We start from the raw sequence: 12,758 nt of genomic DNA on the forward strand, positions 1-12,758 counted from the left end.
ATCAATATTTTCATAATAGTCGGTAGTAAAAGCATGGCACTAAAATGGTACGATACGATACGCTTTAATGCTGTAAGTAGGTACATATACTGACAATGTTGCTCAGTGTATCCTGTATCACATAAGTTCATGTAGTCAATATGTCACAATAATTAATCAAGGCGTTAACCATTCGATAAACAAACCACGATAATAAGGTGTTAGCACTGTACGATCCGACGTCCGGTCGCACGAGAACGCACCGTGGAGCTATTGAATTGAGGTAGGCATTTCTATGTGGCATAACAATGCGCCCGCGCTTGCAAGCGGGTCGCGCGGCGCGCTCCTACCGTTCTACGTTTTCAAAACAAAACAGCCGTTCAATTGTTCCAATTTGAAAAATCCACCACAAAACGATCAAACATCGCAGTATTCACAAACAACCAGCAACAAGTGAAACAGAGAGTGTGCTGTGCTCGCGTTGTCGTCTCCTAGCGCTGGTTCACGTAACACGATCGCTACAATATTCTACATCAAAGTCTTGAACTGAAAATGTGGTGGGTGCAGTGCTGCGGTTGATATGTGTAGTACAAGTTGACACAGCTGTGGATTTTTCTACCAACACGATGATATTCACAGTGGGTATTTCACGTTTTCGTGCAATTGTTATTCTTACTTTGTTAATTCAATAACATAAGTGTGGTTTTACTAGACTGACCCTACTTGTTAGTGGGTTTCGTGATAAGGCAGGTAGTTGGTTGCCATTAAAACTTCCGTTTATAGTACACTTCTATTTAAAAAAACTGCTGGTTGATAAGTCGAAGTGTTTAAGGCATACTCTAATTATAAATTTTACTATAGTGCTTACGACAGTAGATAATGAAGATAACAATAAAGCATGGTCTTTTGAGTTAAGCCCCTCAACTCTCATGAGGTCATCTTATTAGATAAATCTGAGTACATCCCACCCACTAAAATTGCAACCAGATTAAAAAGATAACGGTACAGTTGCTCCTGACCACATTTTACAGGAAGTAGTAATAAAAATGGTCACAAATGTAATACATCAGTTTAGAATTAGTTGTCATGAACACCGACTGGCCCACCAGGCGCGATAGACAAGAAAGAGGATACAATCATTATTCAACTACGTTACTGCACTTAGGCTATTGTTGAATCGCTCACACGACATCTGATATGGCACTTACATGTAACATTGGCCTTAAAACTTACCATTGAACTGTAGCGTAGATGATAATGTGTCAGTACTACATCCTGCCTTCAAAGAAGTGTTGTTCGATACACAGACGTTTGTATTGATAAACAATGCATCAGTTGGTAGATACACTATAATGAGTTTGTTGTTACAGCGATTAACATGTGTTCTGATAATAGCTTCAACGTCGATAGCCGTACAGTTTCCACCAAACCCTACGTCAGATATGTCTGCAGATGATAAAGTATCAAAGGGCAATAAAACAGTGGAACTGTCAGAAGAAAGCGGTCATGAAATAGAAACTGATATTGACGAAGGCAAGGAAAAGAAGTTCTTAGATGATGCTATGAGAACTGTATTAGACCCCAATGCCTTAATAGTTAAGACAAATGATATTGTTGAAACATTTAAATACCAATTAGATGAGTTAGATAAGGGTAATAATAGTCTCGATGTATTTATGGATGAAATGGATAAATTAAGTTTAGATGTTTGCAAGACGTCACAAGAAGCTCTTTGGTCGTACGTTACTGATATAAATAATGAAGCTAAGAAGAATAAAATGGTAAGACCAAATTTCAAACCAGTACCTTTAAAAATTTTTTTTTGGGTCTCAATTCATATCGATGATGATTTTCAGGTTCGCATTGCTGCAGAAGAGGACGAAATAAAGAAACAATATTGGAACATATTGAAAAAGAAATATTTAAATGATGAGCAAGTCATGAATGACCCTAAGGTGAAAAGGAAGATAAGAATCATAAAAGAACGGGGCACCAATGTCCAGATGCCACAAAGCAAGGTATACCTACTAGGAAAATCTTACTAAATGTATCTACTTAAATGTCAGAAAGTATTGAACAGCGTTAAATGTAGTTTTGCTTTATTTTTTTGTTTCCGTAAATTGCGTTGCAGTGCGCGTAAAAAGCTACTTTCGCTTTCTTATCTAAGATCGAGTGGTGTTTTTGAGTTACCTTCGATTACAATGATTAATATTATAGCCTTCGAAGGTACTTTAGTCCTGTTTTGCACATGCTATATTTTTATGAAGTGTTTGATGAATTCCAGCAAAGAGAAGAAATAGACACGATGCAAAGGATATGGAGCCGCGTCACTGTTTGTGCCTATAACTCGACTTGCAGCGCGGAAGATTCGGTACGAACCATGAGTGGTCAGTCAGTATAATTTACTTTTTATGGTAATTAATATAGATTTAGGATGGTTTGCACCATGTACGAGAAACTAAGATGATAACCAAAGCATAACCTGCTGTTGCATCACTAATATGACCAATTGGTGGCATTTCGATAGTTGGTTGTCCCCCCTAATGTGCATAATCAAATCGTATTCTAATTTTCGTACTGTGTACTGAAATAGGCGAAACATATTCTGTCATTGATTACCTACGATACAGATATCAGTTATTTAAGTTTTGATTATCATATTGTTATCTATTACTTATTGAATTGTTATCATGTCCAAAAAAAATCTGTAGTTAAACTTAACCTGAAATCGCAAACGAATTCACTGTTAACAATCCAAACATTTTTCCAGACGTAATATCGATCTTTAAAACAAGCAACGACACAAAAGAGTTGGCTTATTATTGGAAAGTTTATCGCGATACGACTGGAAAGAAAATTCGTCCGATATTCAAAGACTATGTAGTAAGAATGAACAGGGTGGCAGAATCGGAGAACTTTACCGATGCAGGCGATATGTGGCGGTATGCATTCGAAGATGATGATTTTGTTGGAACTGTCGATCGAATCTGGACGGAGATCAAACCTTTTTACGATTTACTACATGGTTATGTTAGAGCAAAATTGAAATTGGTTTACAGAGACCTTTTGAAGAGCAACGATAAACTCATTCCTGCTCATATTTTAGGTAAGTGGGATCTTGTAATATTTACAAGTTTTAGGGTGCCTGATGAATGTTTTGCAGCAATACTTCTTCAAGTATCGCAGTGAAATTTAGAGTTTTGTTTAGAGCAATACGCTTCTTGTTTTATTTGCTCTGTTCTTTATATCAGTAGCGTTTTATATCGGTTGTTTAAAGCCGTGTTAGTTAGATATAAGCCACATCTTTCAGCCTTTTTCTTCATAACCATTTCAGGTAACCTATGGGCCCAAGAATGGCAAGCCATCTACCCAAAAGTAGTGGCATACGCTGATCACATGAGACCCAAACTCCCTGCTAATGAGACCTTACATTCCAAAGACCTATTTGACGCAGTTGATGAGTTCCATCAATCTCTTGGTTTTGAGAGTGCAAAGGATTCTTATCAGGATATAAAAGAGACGATGGCGACGGCTAATTGCTTGCCTTCTAGCCATGATATGTGTGATGGCGTCAATTACAAGTAAGTTGACTTAATTAAGTATTTGATTGTGTAAATTTAATATGGAATACTCAAATAGGTGAACATTTACTTATGTATGAGTAAGGGAGAATTTAAAATTAGTATGTACGATTAGTTCAGTTTCATCCAATTCTTGTCTAGACCCAACAATATTTGTTCTTCCGTATTATGTCATAAGTATGATGTACATAGAAACAATATTTGCAAGTCATGATTTTTGCTCATATCCGACATAGAAGGGTAAAAGTTAACCTTTATATTTAACTCGACCTTCGATTGGACAGTGAGTTCTATACAGATACGATTAATTTATATCTGTTTGGCAAACACGTGACTACGCTTGGCAGTATGCAGTGTCTATTTAATTTAAAACTTTTTGCGCGAAAACTTTTTTACTAGTACTGCTTCACGTGTTTCGTTGTATAGTGAAGGGATTTTTTCAGTTTCGGTTTTTTGCGGTTTTTGATTGAATCTGCAGTCAAATATGTGACTCCTTCTTAGAAATGTATATTTTGATTTTTATAAATCTTATACCTATGTAGGTAGTAGATTTACCTGTACTTTGTGGCACATATACCTTGTCATTGAATTTTACAAAAACATTTCAATGCAAAACTTTGTTCTGTAACTAACTATACTTCGCAAAAGGATGAATATTATGAATATTGTGTTCACAAACATCGTCAACTATTTCTTCTATGTATTTTATATGTGAAGAAGGTATTAGAGAAATAAACAAAATTATTATTGTGGTTTTAAAATGGAATGCTGGTCTAGTGTCCCAGTTAATATGAAATTACAGGAATACCATACTATACTATTTGTTTATACATATATGTTTATAAAGAAATTATTTTATTGTTCTCTAGAATAAAATGGTGCGGAGACAAGGTGACGGATGTTGTCGTTGGCCTATCCCGAGCTGCAAGACTTTTAGGACATGTCCAGTATTTCAAGCATTACAGGAATCTTCCTCCATTGTACAGAGATGGGCCAAATCCAGGTAATTGAAGATCACTTTTGTTACAGTAAAAAGCTAATGTAAAAATTGCTAAAAAATCACAAGTAATTTATTTAACATTTATTTTGAGTGAAGCATAGTGGAATAAAGCCTAACTGCTATGTTATAAACATAAATAAATAAATAACGTAAATAAAATAACATAAGTTCACAGTCAGTAGTTAGCCAGTTTATTGATCAAGGGTATTTTTCATCTGGATGCGTGATATAGTTCCCAAGGTATGCAGATGAAACCACTCGTAGAAACTAGTTAAAGGGAAAAGTATGACTGTCCTAAATAACTAAGCTTCCGAAATTGATACCTTATCAGATACTTCATGTTATTATTGTTGAAGCACTTACTTACCGTAAGGGTGTTAAATTCAACAGCATGAAGTCAATGACAAATCTCATGTGACACATACAAGTTTATCAATTCGGATGCAGTCACAATAGTTTCGTTATCAAAATTACTCGGCGACAATATGTACTTACTTACCTATGTACCTATGTATTTAAAACTTTAGCATTTTTCGTCCTCTGGTGATACAAGTACCTTCTTGAGTTGAACCTTCTTATCACTTTAGGTTATGCCGGGAGCAAAAAACTAAAAATTATGAAAATAAAATTGGTGTTTTTACACATTTAAGCCATCCAAAGTTCAGGGGGGATTAATGATAAATAGAATGCCATTGCGGTTAGCATCGTCCTCTTTGAACAGGAATCTGGATTACTAACTGTAACGGAATATTTTACGGTTTCGAAGCTTTATATTAATTGCATTGCTTTAAGTTCATGTTTTTCCGGTATGAAATGTACGATAAGATAGACAGACTTGTGAGCTCAGCTCAGAGCTGTGTAGGGCTTGATTACCACAAATTAATATTAATTTGCTTGCATTGACAAAAAAATCAATCTAATTTTTGACATAGGTTTTCCAGTATCACAAAAAATGTGTCAAGCCCGCCCTTCAATTAGAATGTCAAATTGTTTTTGAATGTTGGTACCCACCCACAACCTTTACTTGACCTCTCAAGGATCAAAGACGTGATTGTTTTACAAGATAAACAAATATAATAAACAATTAATTACTTACAATCGTGTTCAAGCGTTCCACGATGCAATCTCGGACATCGTCGCCGTTCAGTTGACCTCGCCTGAACACTTAATGACCTTGAACTTGGTGAAGGTTGAAACGGGTCCCGAGGTGACCTTGAACCATCTTCTCTGGGTCGCGTTGGAGAAGTTCCCGTTGATGGCTTACGCTTATGTCTTGGATAAGTGGAGATGGGATGTATTTGGGAATAGCAGCTTGGAGGATTGGAATCAGCATTGGTGGGATTTAAGGTTAGTAAATATAGCGTAGGTACATTCATAGTAACTTCTTTCAGAGAAGAATGTTCGGTGGGTATGCTCATATACAATTCTTCGAGGCATGATATCATGGTTCCTACCTACTAGGTACCTATATCTAGACTTAAAGTTTAATATAATCAAAAAAATGAAGGACCATACTTATATAGGTTATCACTATTTACTTTAAAGTTTCGATATATTCTTTAACGACCAAGCCAACCGTTTCTGACTACACGAGCAGGTACCTACTTTCTTCACGACATATAACTGTGTACTTTAATGTCACGTTAATCCCTTGATTACAATAATACTATTCGACATTTGAGATTTAAATGATTTCTTCATTTTTCATACAATTTATCAAGCTTGCATTGCATACTAAGTAACTGAAATCTACATAAACAACACAAATAACGCTTATAAATAAATAAATTATTAAAATGAATATTGGGTTAATACTCGCTTATGTCAATAATATTTATTAAGAAAAAAAATTGGCTATGTTTATGTAGGTACCTAACCAATTAGTCATCAAAACTCGGTCAGATCTTTGATTTGATTTAAAGTAATTATGCAAATTCATGGCAGCAATTACTAGTTCATTTTTTTCAATCAAGACGCGCTACTTTATTCAAATGCTAAAAAGAGGTATGACAGAGTGCTTTTCCTATAGGTATCTATCTAAGAGCATTTTATATTTTTTTTTGTCACTATCTGCTGAGAGAAAGTTAACCTAGAGTTAGCCTAGAGTTTTCAAGGGCGGATCCACCGTTGTGGGCACGATGGGCATGCCCACAACCTTATTAGACTTGTGAACTTTGAGTTTTGGAACAAAATAAGACTTTTTTTGTTGCATTTAATTTTATGACTGCTGTTTACTAATTCGAGGTCACCATATTTTTTTTCTAACAGCTTTAGTTTTTGAGGTACTTTTGTGTCCCAAAACTCAAAAAATTCGCGGCTTCTTCACTTTGCGGTGATTTGAGTCCAATGTCGAAAACGTTCGTTTAAGTTAAAATTTAAAAGTAGAAGAGGATAGCACCCCCATAACGCCCTCTTTCAGCACTTTCTGGTTAAGAAGAAGCGGTGAAGAACAAACTACCCAGCAACACAGCTGTCTATTACCATACAATTATTATTATTTACAATAGGCACTATTTTAATTTTTTTTGTTGTTTTTGGTACTGTTTTGTTCCAAAACTCAAAATAATTTCGCGCTCGCTACGCTCGCGGTTTTTTCCCCTCAGAAGTTACTATTTTTACTTGTTTGAGTGATTTCGTGTTCCAAGATTCCAAAATTTTGCGCTCGCTACGCTCACAGCTTCTTAATTACTCAGTACTTTTTTATAATTTCTTTAGGTAATTTGTGGCACCGAACTCAAAAATTTTATACACTACACTTTATACACTTATATTCTGCGTCTTCGCTTTTGGTTTTATAACTTGGTACCTACAACAAAATCTTAAAATTTTCCGGCTAGGCTACGCTCGCGCAAAAAAATACTGCTCACAATCTTTCCATACATAGGGGTGCTTTAACAATGATAGCTCCCGGTATATTTTTTAAATCGGGTCCGACTTCCTCTTAAGTTTATTTTCTTTCCTAATGACAAAGTCCTGATGCTCAGAAAAAAGAAAATAGTTTAATTCAAAAGTTCATAAACGACTTGCATGATTGTTAATGAGCATGTTCATGCTCCGATTTGTAGGTACTTAGCCGATTTTCTGAGGCTGTGTGTGACCACAACCTTTTTTGAGGGCTGGATCCGCGCTTGAGAGTTTTCAGAACTATGTTGAGGTCTGCTTCTAGTCTAACCAGATGCAGCTGAGTACCAGTGTTTTAGGAGGGAGCGACGCGGGCGGGAGGAGCAAGGAGCGACTGCCTATCTGACCTCCTCAACCCAGAAAAAGTACAAGCGGAAAAATCAAAATTACAGAGAACTTATTAAAGTTACCTATAGCTCTCTGTTTAAGTTTTTATGTGATTCGTCTTGAAGTCAATACTAGTACATATTCTCGCCGTGTAGGCCTTGTAAACATTGTTTTCACTCGATTCATTCAACGCTCGAGTACATGAGGTCATAAGGATAAATATAGGTAAAATCATGCATGGTATTTGGTAACAGATGTTGACTAAATCGTAGACCTTGTATAAAAAGTTATAGCCAAGCAAATATCAAGAAGAGTAAAGTCTTGCATGATCAGACTAATTTAAGATCTATGCAAATAATTGACGAGAGACTAGATTTCATCAGAATTCAATTGCCTAATACAAAAATAAACTGCAACAAAAAACAGGTTTATAGACCTAGATCCTTCGTGTCCTACCTATCCTACAGAAACTAATTTCCGAGCACTTTTTCGCCAAAAAATACCTACCTATTTTAAATCAATGCACCATCATCCTCTTGCACTTATCCCAATTTTATTAGGGGAAGACGAAACATGTATTATATCTTTCCATTTTCTTCTATGTGCCGTCACCATCTCACAAGTAACATTGTGAGATAACACCAATGCTTCATCAGATGCACAAAAAAAAAAAACAGCTAAGTAGCAATATTCACACAAACTGGTTTCCCAAACAAGGCTCTGCTAAAAACAAATGCCAAATAACTGCAAAACTGCAATTACTAATTCTAATCATACGTCTAGGCAGTGATTGCTTATTAGCAAGTCAAATCATGTGTCTATGATCCATTTATAGGCACAAGTTAACTGTAAACTTACCTGTATATCTCCTTATCTCTTCACGGCATCGCGTAGGACTAGGTCGCTGGCCGTCTGTAAATATATTTTTAGCTTACACAGCTTATAAGCTTAGATGAAGAAAGGAACAATAGATACTGCATATGGAAAGTTCCTAAAGTCTAACCGCTATTCAGAGCAATGTACGTATCAATCAACCAGTATGACAAACCAGACATAACAAAAAAGATAAGTCTGTGGCACTGCTTCAAATGAAGGATTACTATAATATTTGAATCATTATTGAAGTCAGAAGCCTTAAATTAATCCAACAGATTTTATTAATTCAGTCCTTCATTTGAGATCAATCCAACAAGATAAAATGATTTTATCAACGCAAGGGAGATATGCGTTAAATGGGACGAATAGCAGTATCCCTTATAAGGCGGGTTGAATTACGGTCCCTGGTATAGGAATCATCAGTTTCGTCCTACTCGTAATTTCTAATTAACTTTAGTCTAACACTACAACGACCTTAGTAAGCGTATGGTTAGAGGATAAAATTAGAGCATTGCAACTAAGGTTCTTTTATTTTTTTTTTCAAAATTATAACATTATGGTAATGAGTATAAGTTGGATGTATCACGGGTAAGCCCTGCTATCATAGCACAAAGTACTTCTAACATGACCACCATCTCAAATATACGATTGGCAGTAAGAAATCGATTGTTTTAAACGTGAAAGTTTCTGTGCTTATTCCTCTTTCACGCTAAAGCTACTGTATTTTTATCCATATGCGGGATAGTTCCTCGGTTCTGCGGACAGAATAGATTGCTTCAATCTGCTCGAAACTTGCGTGTAATATAAACCTCTACATTAAGTTCGATTAAGTTAAACATTTAAATACATATTTTTCTAAAATCAATTACCCTTTTTCCAGAATTAAAGAGACTGGAGTGTCACCCCCAGTGCCTAGGAATGAAACCGACCTAGATCCAGCAGCTAAGTACCACGTTGTGTCCCACGTGCAATACATTACGTAAGTACATTATGTACACTTCGGGTGCATCTACACGGTACATTTAGATGGAGCCAGTTAACATGCGCGAGTGACAGGTGACAAAAGCACTCTTGTTGGCATTTTTCTTTGGTACGTGCGCGAGTCGCTGGACCCGCACGTTTTTGAAATGCATGTAACCTGCGCATTTGCCTTAACATGCGCAAGTTTCTTGCACCGTGTAGATGCATCCTTACTTATACATGTAAGTACTTGTTAGTGAAAGTGCTAATGAGTGGAAATACGTGATGTAGGAAGACAATGTCTTAGCATAATGCCTTTAGTTACGAACCCTTTGAATTTAGACAAAGATCTAGCAGTATTATGACCGATAGCTATATCTTTAGTAGGTATAGTTGACAAATATTTTGCACTTTTCTTTTCAATATTTTACCTACATGTGAATGAATGAATCATGAGATCTTGATACAGTAACTTAGTTACCTATTCATAAGCAATTGTTAACACTAAAAGTAGGCACATAACACCTTGTACAGTCAGCCATGACTAGATTTTTAGCTTTGGATTTTCTTTGGTTGTTATCATCAAGCATCCTAGTAGTATTAGGTAGCATTAGTGAGGCAAAATGCTATAGGGTCGTAAATTTTCCAAAGATAAGGTATGAAATAAGAGATGAAGAATTTGTTCAGGAAGCAGTGATGATCTTTCTATTTGCCTTATCCAACACACCTCCAAATATTTACATTCTATTTGATAAGCTCATTGTTACTGTCACCAATATCATAAAAGTTATCAATGAGGTCTTGACTCACCTCTGTAGTTACAGATAACACTTTTTAAATTTTCATGAATCACGACTGAAGAAAATAATCTTTTATTTTCTTTTCAGGTATTTGATATCTCACGTGCTTGAGTTCCAAATCCTGCTATCTTTGTGTAAAAGGGCGAATCATACAGGACCTCTGCATGAATGTTCGATATATGGTGTGAAGGAAGCAGGAAAACTTCTCAGGTATAGTCTAATTAAAATGCATGGGAAAATAATATCGTTGACTCTTTGTTAGCCAAGGATGTGATGCTTTGATGGCGTAATGCGGAAATGTGCTGATAGCACCCACTTATGTACTTTTATATTTTTATGTACACCTTGATCGCGATGTTTTATTGTAGTTGAGGTAATACAAGTTATTCGCGACCTTAGATAGGACATTAATGACTATGGTCATTAATGTCCTTTACTTTAGCAGGGTAAGGATTAGCTAAAACTTCCGATTCTATATGCCTCTTCATTTATTTTAGGGTTTATGAAGATCCATTAGGAAAATGGCTAGGAATTATTGCTGTTTTAGCTATAACAGTTACTTTTGCCTTCATTTTTGTCTTACTTTCAAAAATAGGTAATTTTAATAATATTGGTCGTCTCTTTTTACTGTCTTCATTAACTTTGTACACTACATATGTTGCTGATCATAAGACTAGACAATATTACTGGCTCGTTAATTTTATCTTTTCCTTATTCAAGTACAAGTTAAATCTGATAAAATTTCGACTTCTCAGAACTTAAAGTATCATTAATATTATGCTGACAGTGACTTTGAGGTTTGAGGTTTCTGAAATCCATGTAAAAACTAAGTAATGGAACGTTTCTCACACATTATTACATGTGTTCCATCACGGAATCCCCGTGGTGACAAGGCATTATGCAGTACTAATTTGGAAAACCAACAAACAATAGCTATTTTTATCATGAGAGCAAGTTTTTTGTCAACAAAATAGATTAAGACGTATTTTTGGAGAATTAGGGAAAAACTTGAACATTCTGCTTATTAGGGCTACATGGAAACAGAAACCCCATCACAAGTAGGTAACTATTTTAATATCATACGCGATCCTGATCTTTGATCCTTAATGCTGTAAGAAGCAGAAAATGTTGTCATCATTTTTATTACTTATGCTCATTAAAATTCAGAAAACTTATCCAATTGACGTCAACATGCAGGAGTTGTACTGTAATTGATACTTTAAGCAGGGCCAAAGTGATGTTCAGATTTCCTGCTAACAAAATTTCAGGTGTCCCAAAGACTTCTAGGTATTCATTGATTATACCAATCATAATAATGATTATGTTAAAGTTAGCAATGGCGTCCACGGTCGATTTTGGCCAGGGCGGCTGTTCTCATTTTAAGGAGATTAGCCAGCTGCGCAGGACATATTATAGTGCACGAGCATTTGCGCAGACACCGGTGCACTCACTGTTCCTTCACTCTCATAACCCGATGGGACGGCAATCCGCGACCGCAAGGAGATCAGGCGCAGGACCGACATTTACGTTACGAACCCGAGACCTCGAGCACAGCAACCGCGCTTGCGACCACTAGACTAACGAGGCAGTAAAGTTAGCAAATAAAAGTACTAATACTCATATTTCTTCCAGTGATGGAATGGCTCTTGGCGCAAGTGAAGACTGGAGAACAGTTCTTCAAGCTATAACAGGTGAATCAGAACTCTCAACTGAAGGCATACTCCAGTACTTTTCAGAGCTCCAAAAATTCCTCCAAGAAGAAAACATTAAACTTGCAATGCTTAGTGAAGGCGATATGGATCAGAGTGCACCAATCATTGTAGGCGCCATAGTGGTGTTGTTAACGATACTAATAATAGTACTTTACTGTGTAAAGAAACACGATGTTGGAAGCAAAGTGTTTTCCGTTTGCGGTTTAAGTAAAAATGGCTCTTTGGATATAGTGACGAACGAACTTCCACAGGGGAAAAGCAATGAAGTCGATGGTATAAGTGAAGATAAAGTCTAAAATACAACTTAGTTAAGATCTGAATGTGATTATGTTAATGTTTGTATCTTAAGTGAAAGTATTTTAAAGACATAGAACAGGACCAATAGAGATAAGACAAACAATTATTTAGAAGTTATTGTGCCAGTGATAATCAAAACGAGTTATGATTTGATTACATAATAAGATTAATTCCAATATGTATTTGTGTGAAAGTTTCGGATTATTGTTTTATCAATAAGTTTTATGCCATGGGTATGTTATATTATACTATTAAATTTTATCGAATGACTGGATACTTTCATTGTCCTTATTGCTTGACATACTGACGCTCAAAATTATTTAAT

At 35.9% G+C, this 12,758-nt stretch overlaps 1 protein-coding gene across 1 annotated transcript; it reads left to right on the plus strand.

Annotated features, from left to right (window-relative positions):
- The first annotated feature begins 405 nt into the window (after window positions 1–405).
- LOC110375642 (angiotensin-converting enzyme) lies at window positions 406–12,702 on the plus strand. The gene is made up of 11 exons (XM_021333840.3): window positions 406–617; window positions 1,350–1,760; window positions 1,836–1,997; window positions 2,264–2,366; window positions 2,750–3,085; window positions 3,314–3,560; window positions 4,430–4,563; window positions 5,670–5,907; window positions 9,545–9,643; window positions 10,512–10,634; window positions 12,057–12,702. Exons 1-11 carry the CDS (start codon window positions 606–608, stop codon window positions 12,430–12,432), a joined length of 2,241 nt encoding a protein of 746 aa, XP_021189515.1. The 5' UTR covers window positions 406–605; the 3' UTR covers window positions 12,433–12,702.
- Window positions 12,703–12,758: the final 56 nt, after the last annotated feature.

The sequence above is a fragment of the Helicoverpa armigera genome, chromosome 14 (assembly GCF_030705265.1).
Source record: "Helicoverpa armigera isolate CAAS_96S chromosome 14, ASM3070526v1, whole genome shotgun sequence".
In the NCBI taxonomy this organism is placed as follows: domain Eukaryota; kingdom Metazoa; phylum Arthropoda; class Insecta; order Lepidoptera; family Noctuidae; genus Helicoverpa; species Helicoverpa armigera.

What these genes read in the sequence shown, in the direction of transcription:
- LOC110375642 (XM_021333840.3), top strand. An exon ending in TCCAGATGCCACAAAGCAAG is followed by an intron (nt 1,998 to 2,263) that starts GTATACCTACTA and finishes GATGAATTCCAG; the next exon opens with CAAAGAGAAGAAATAGACAC. An exon ending in TTCGGTACGAACCATGAGTG is followed by an intron (nt 2,367 to 2,749) that starts GTCAGTCAGTAT and finishes ACATTTTTCCAG; the next exon opens with ACGTAATATCGATCTTTAAA.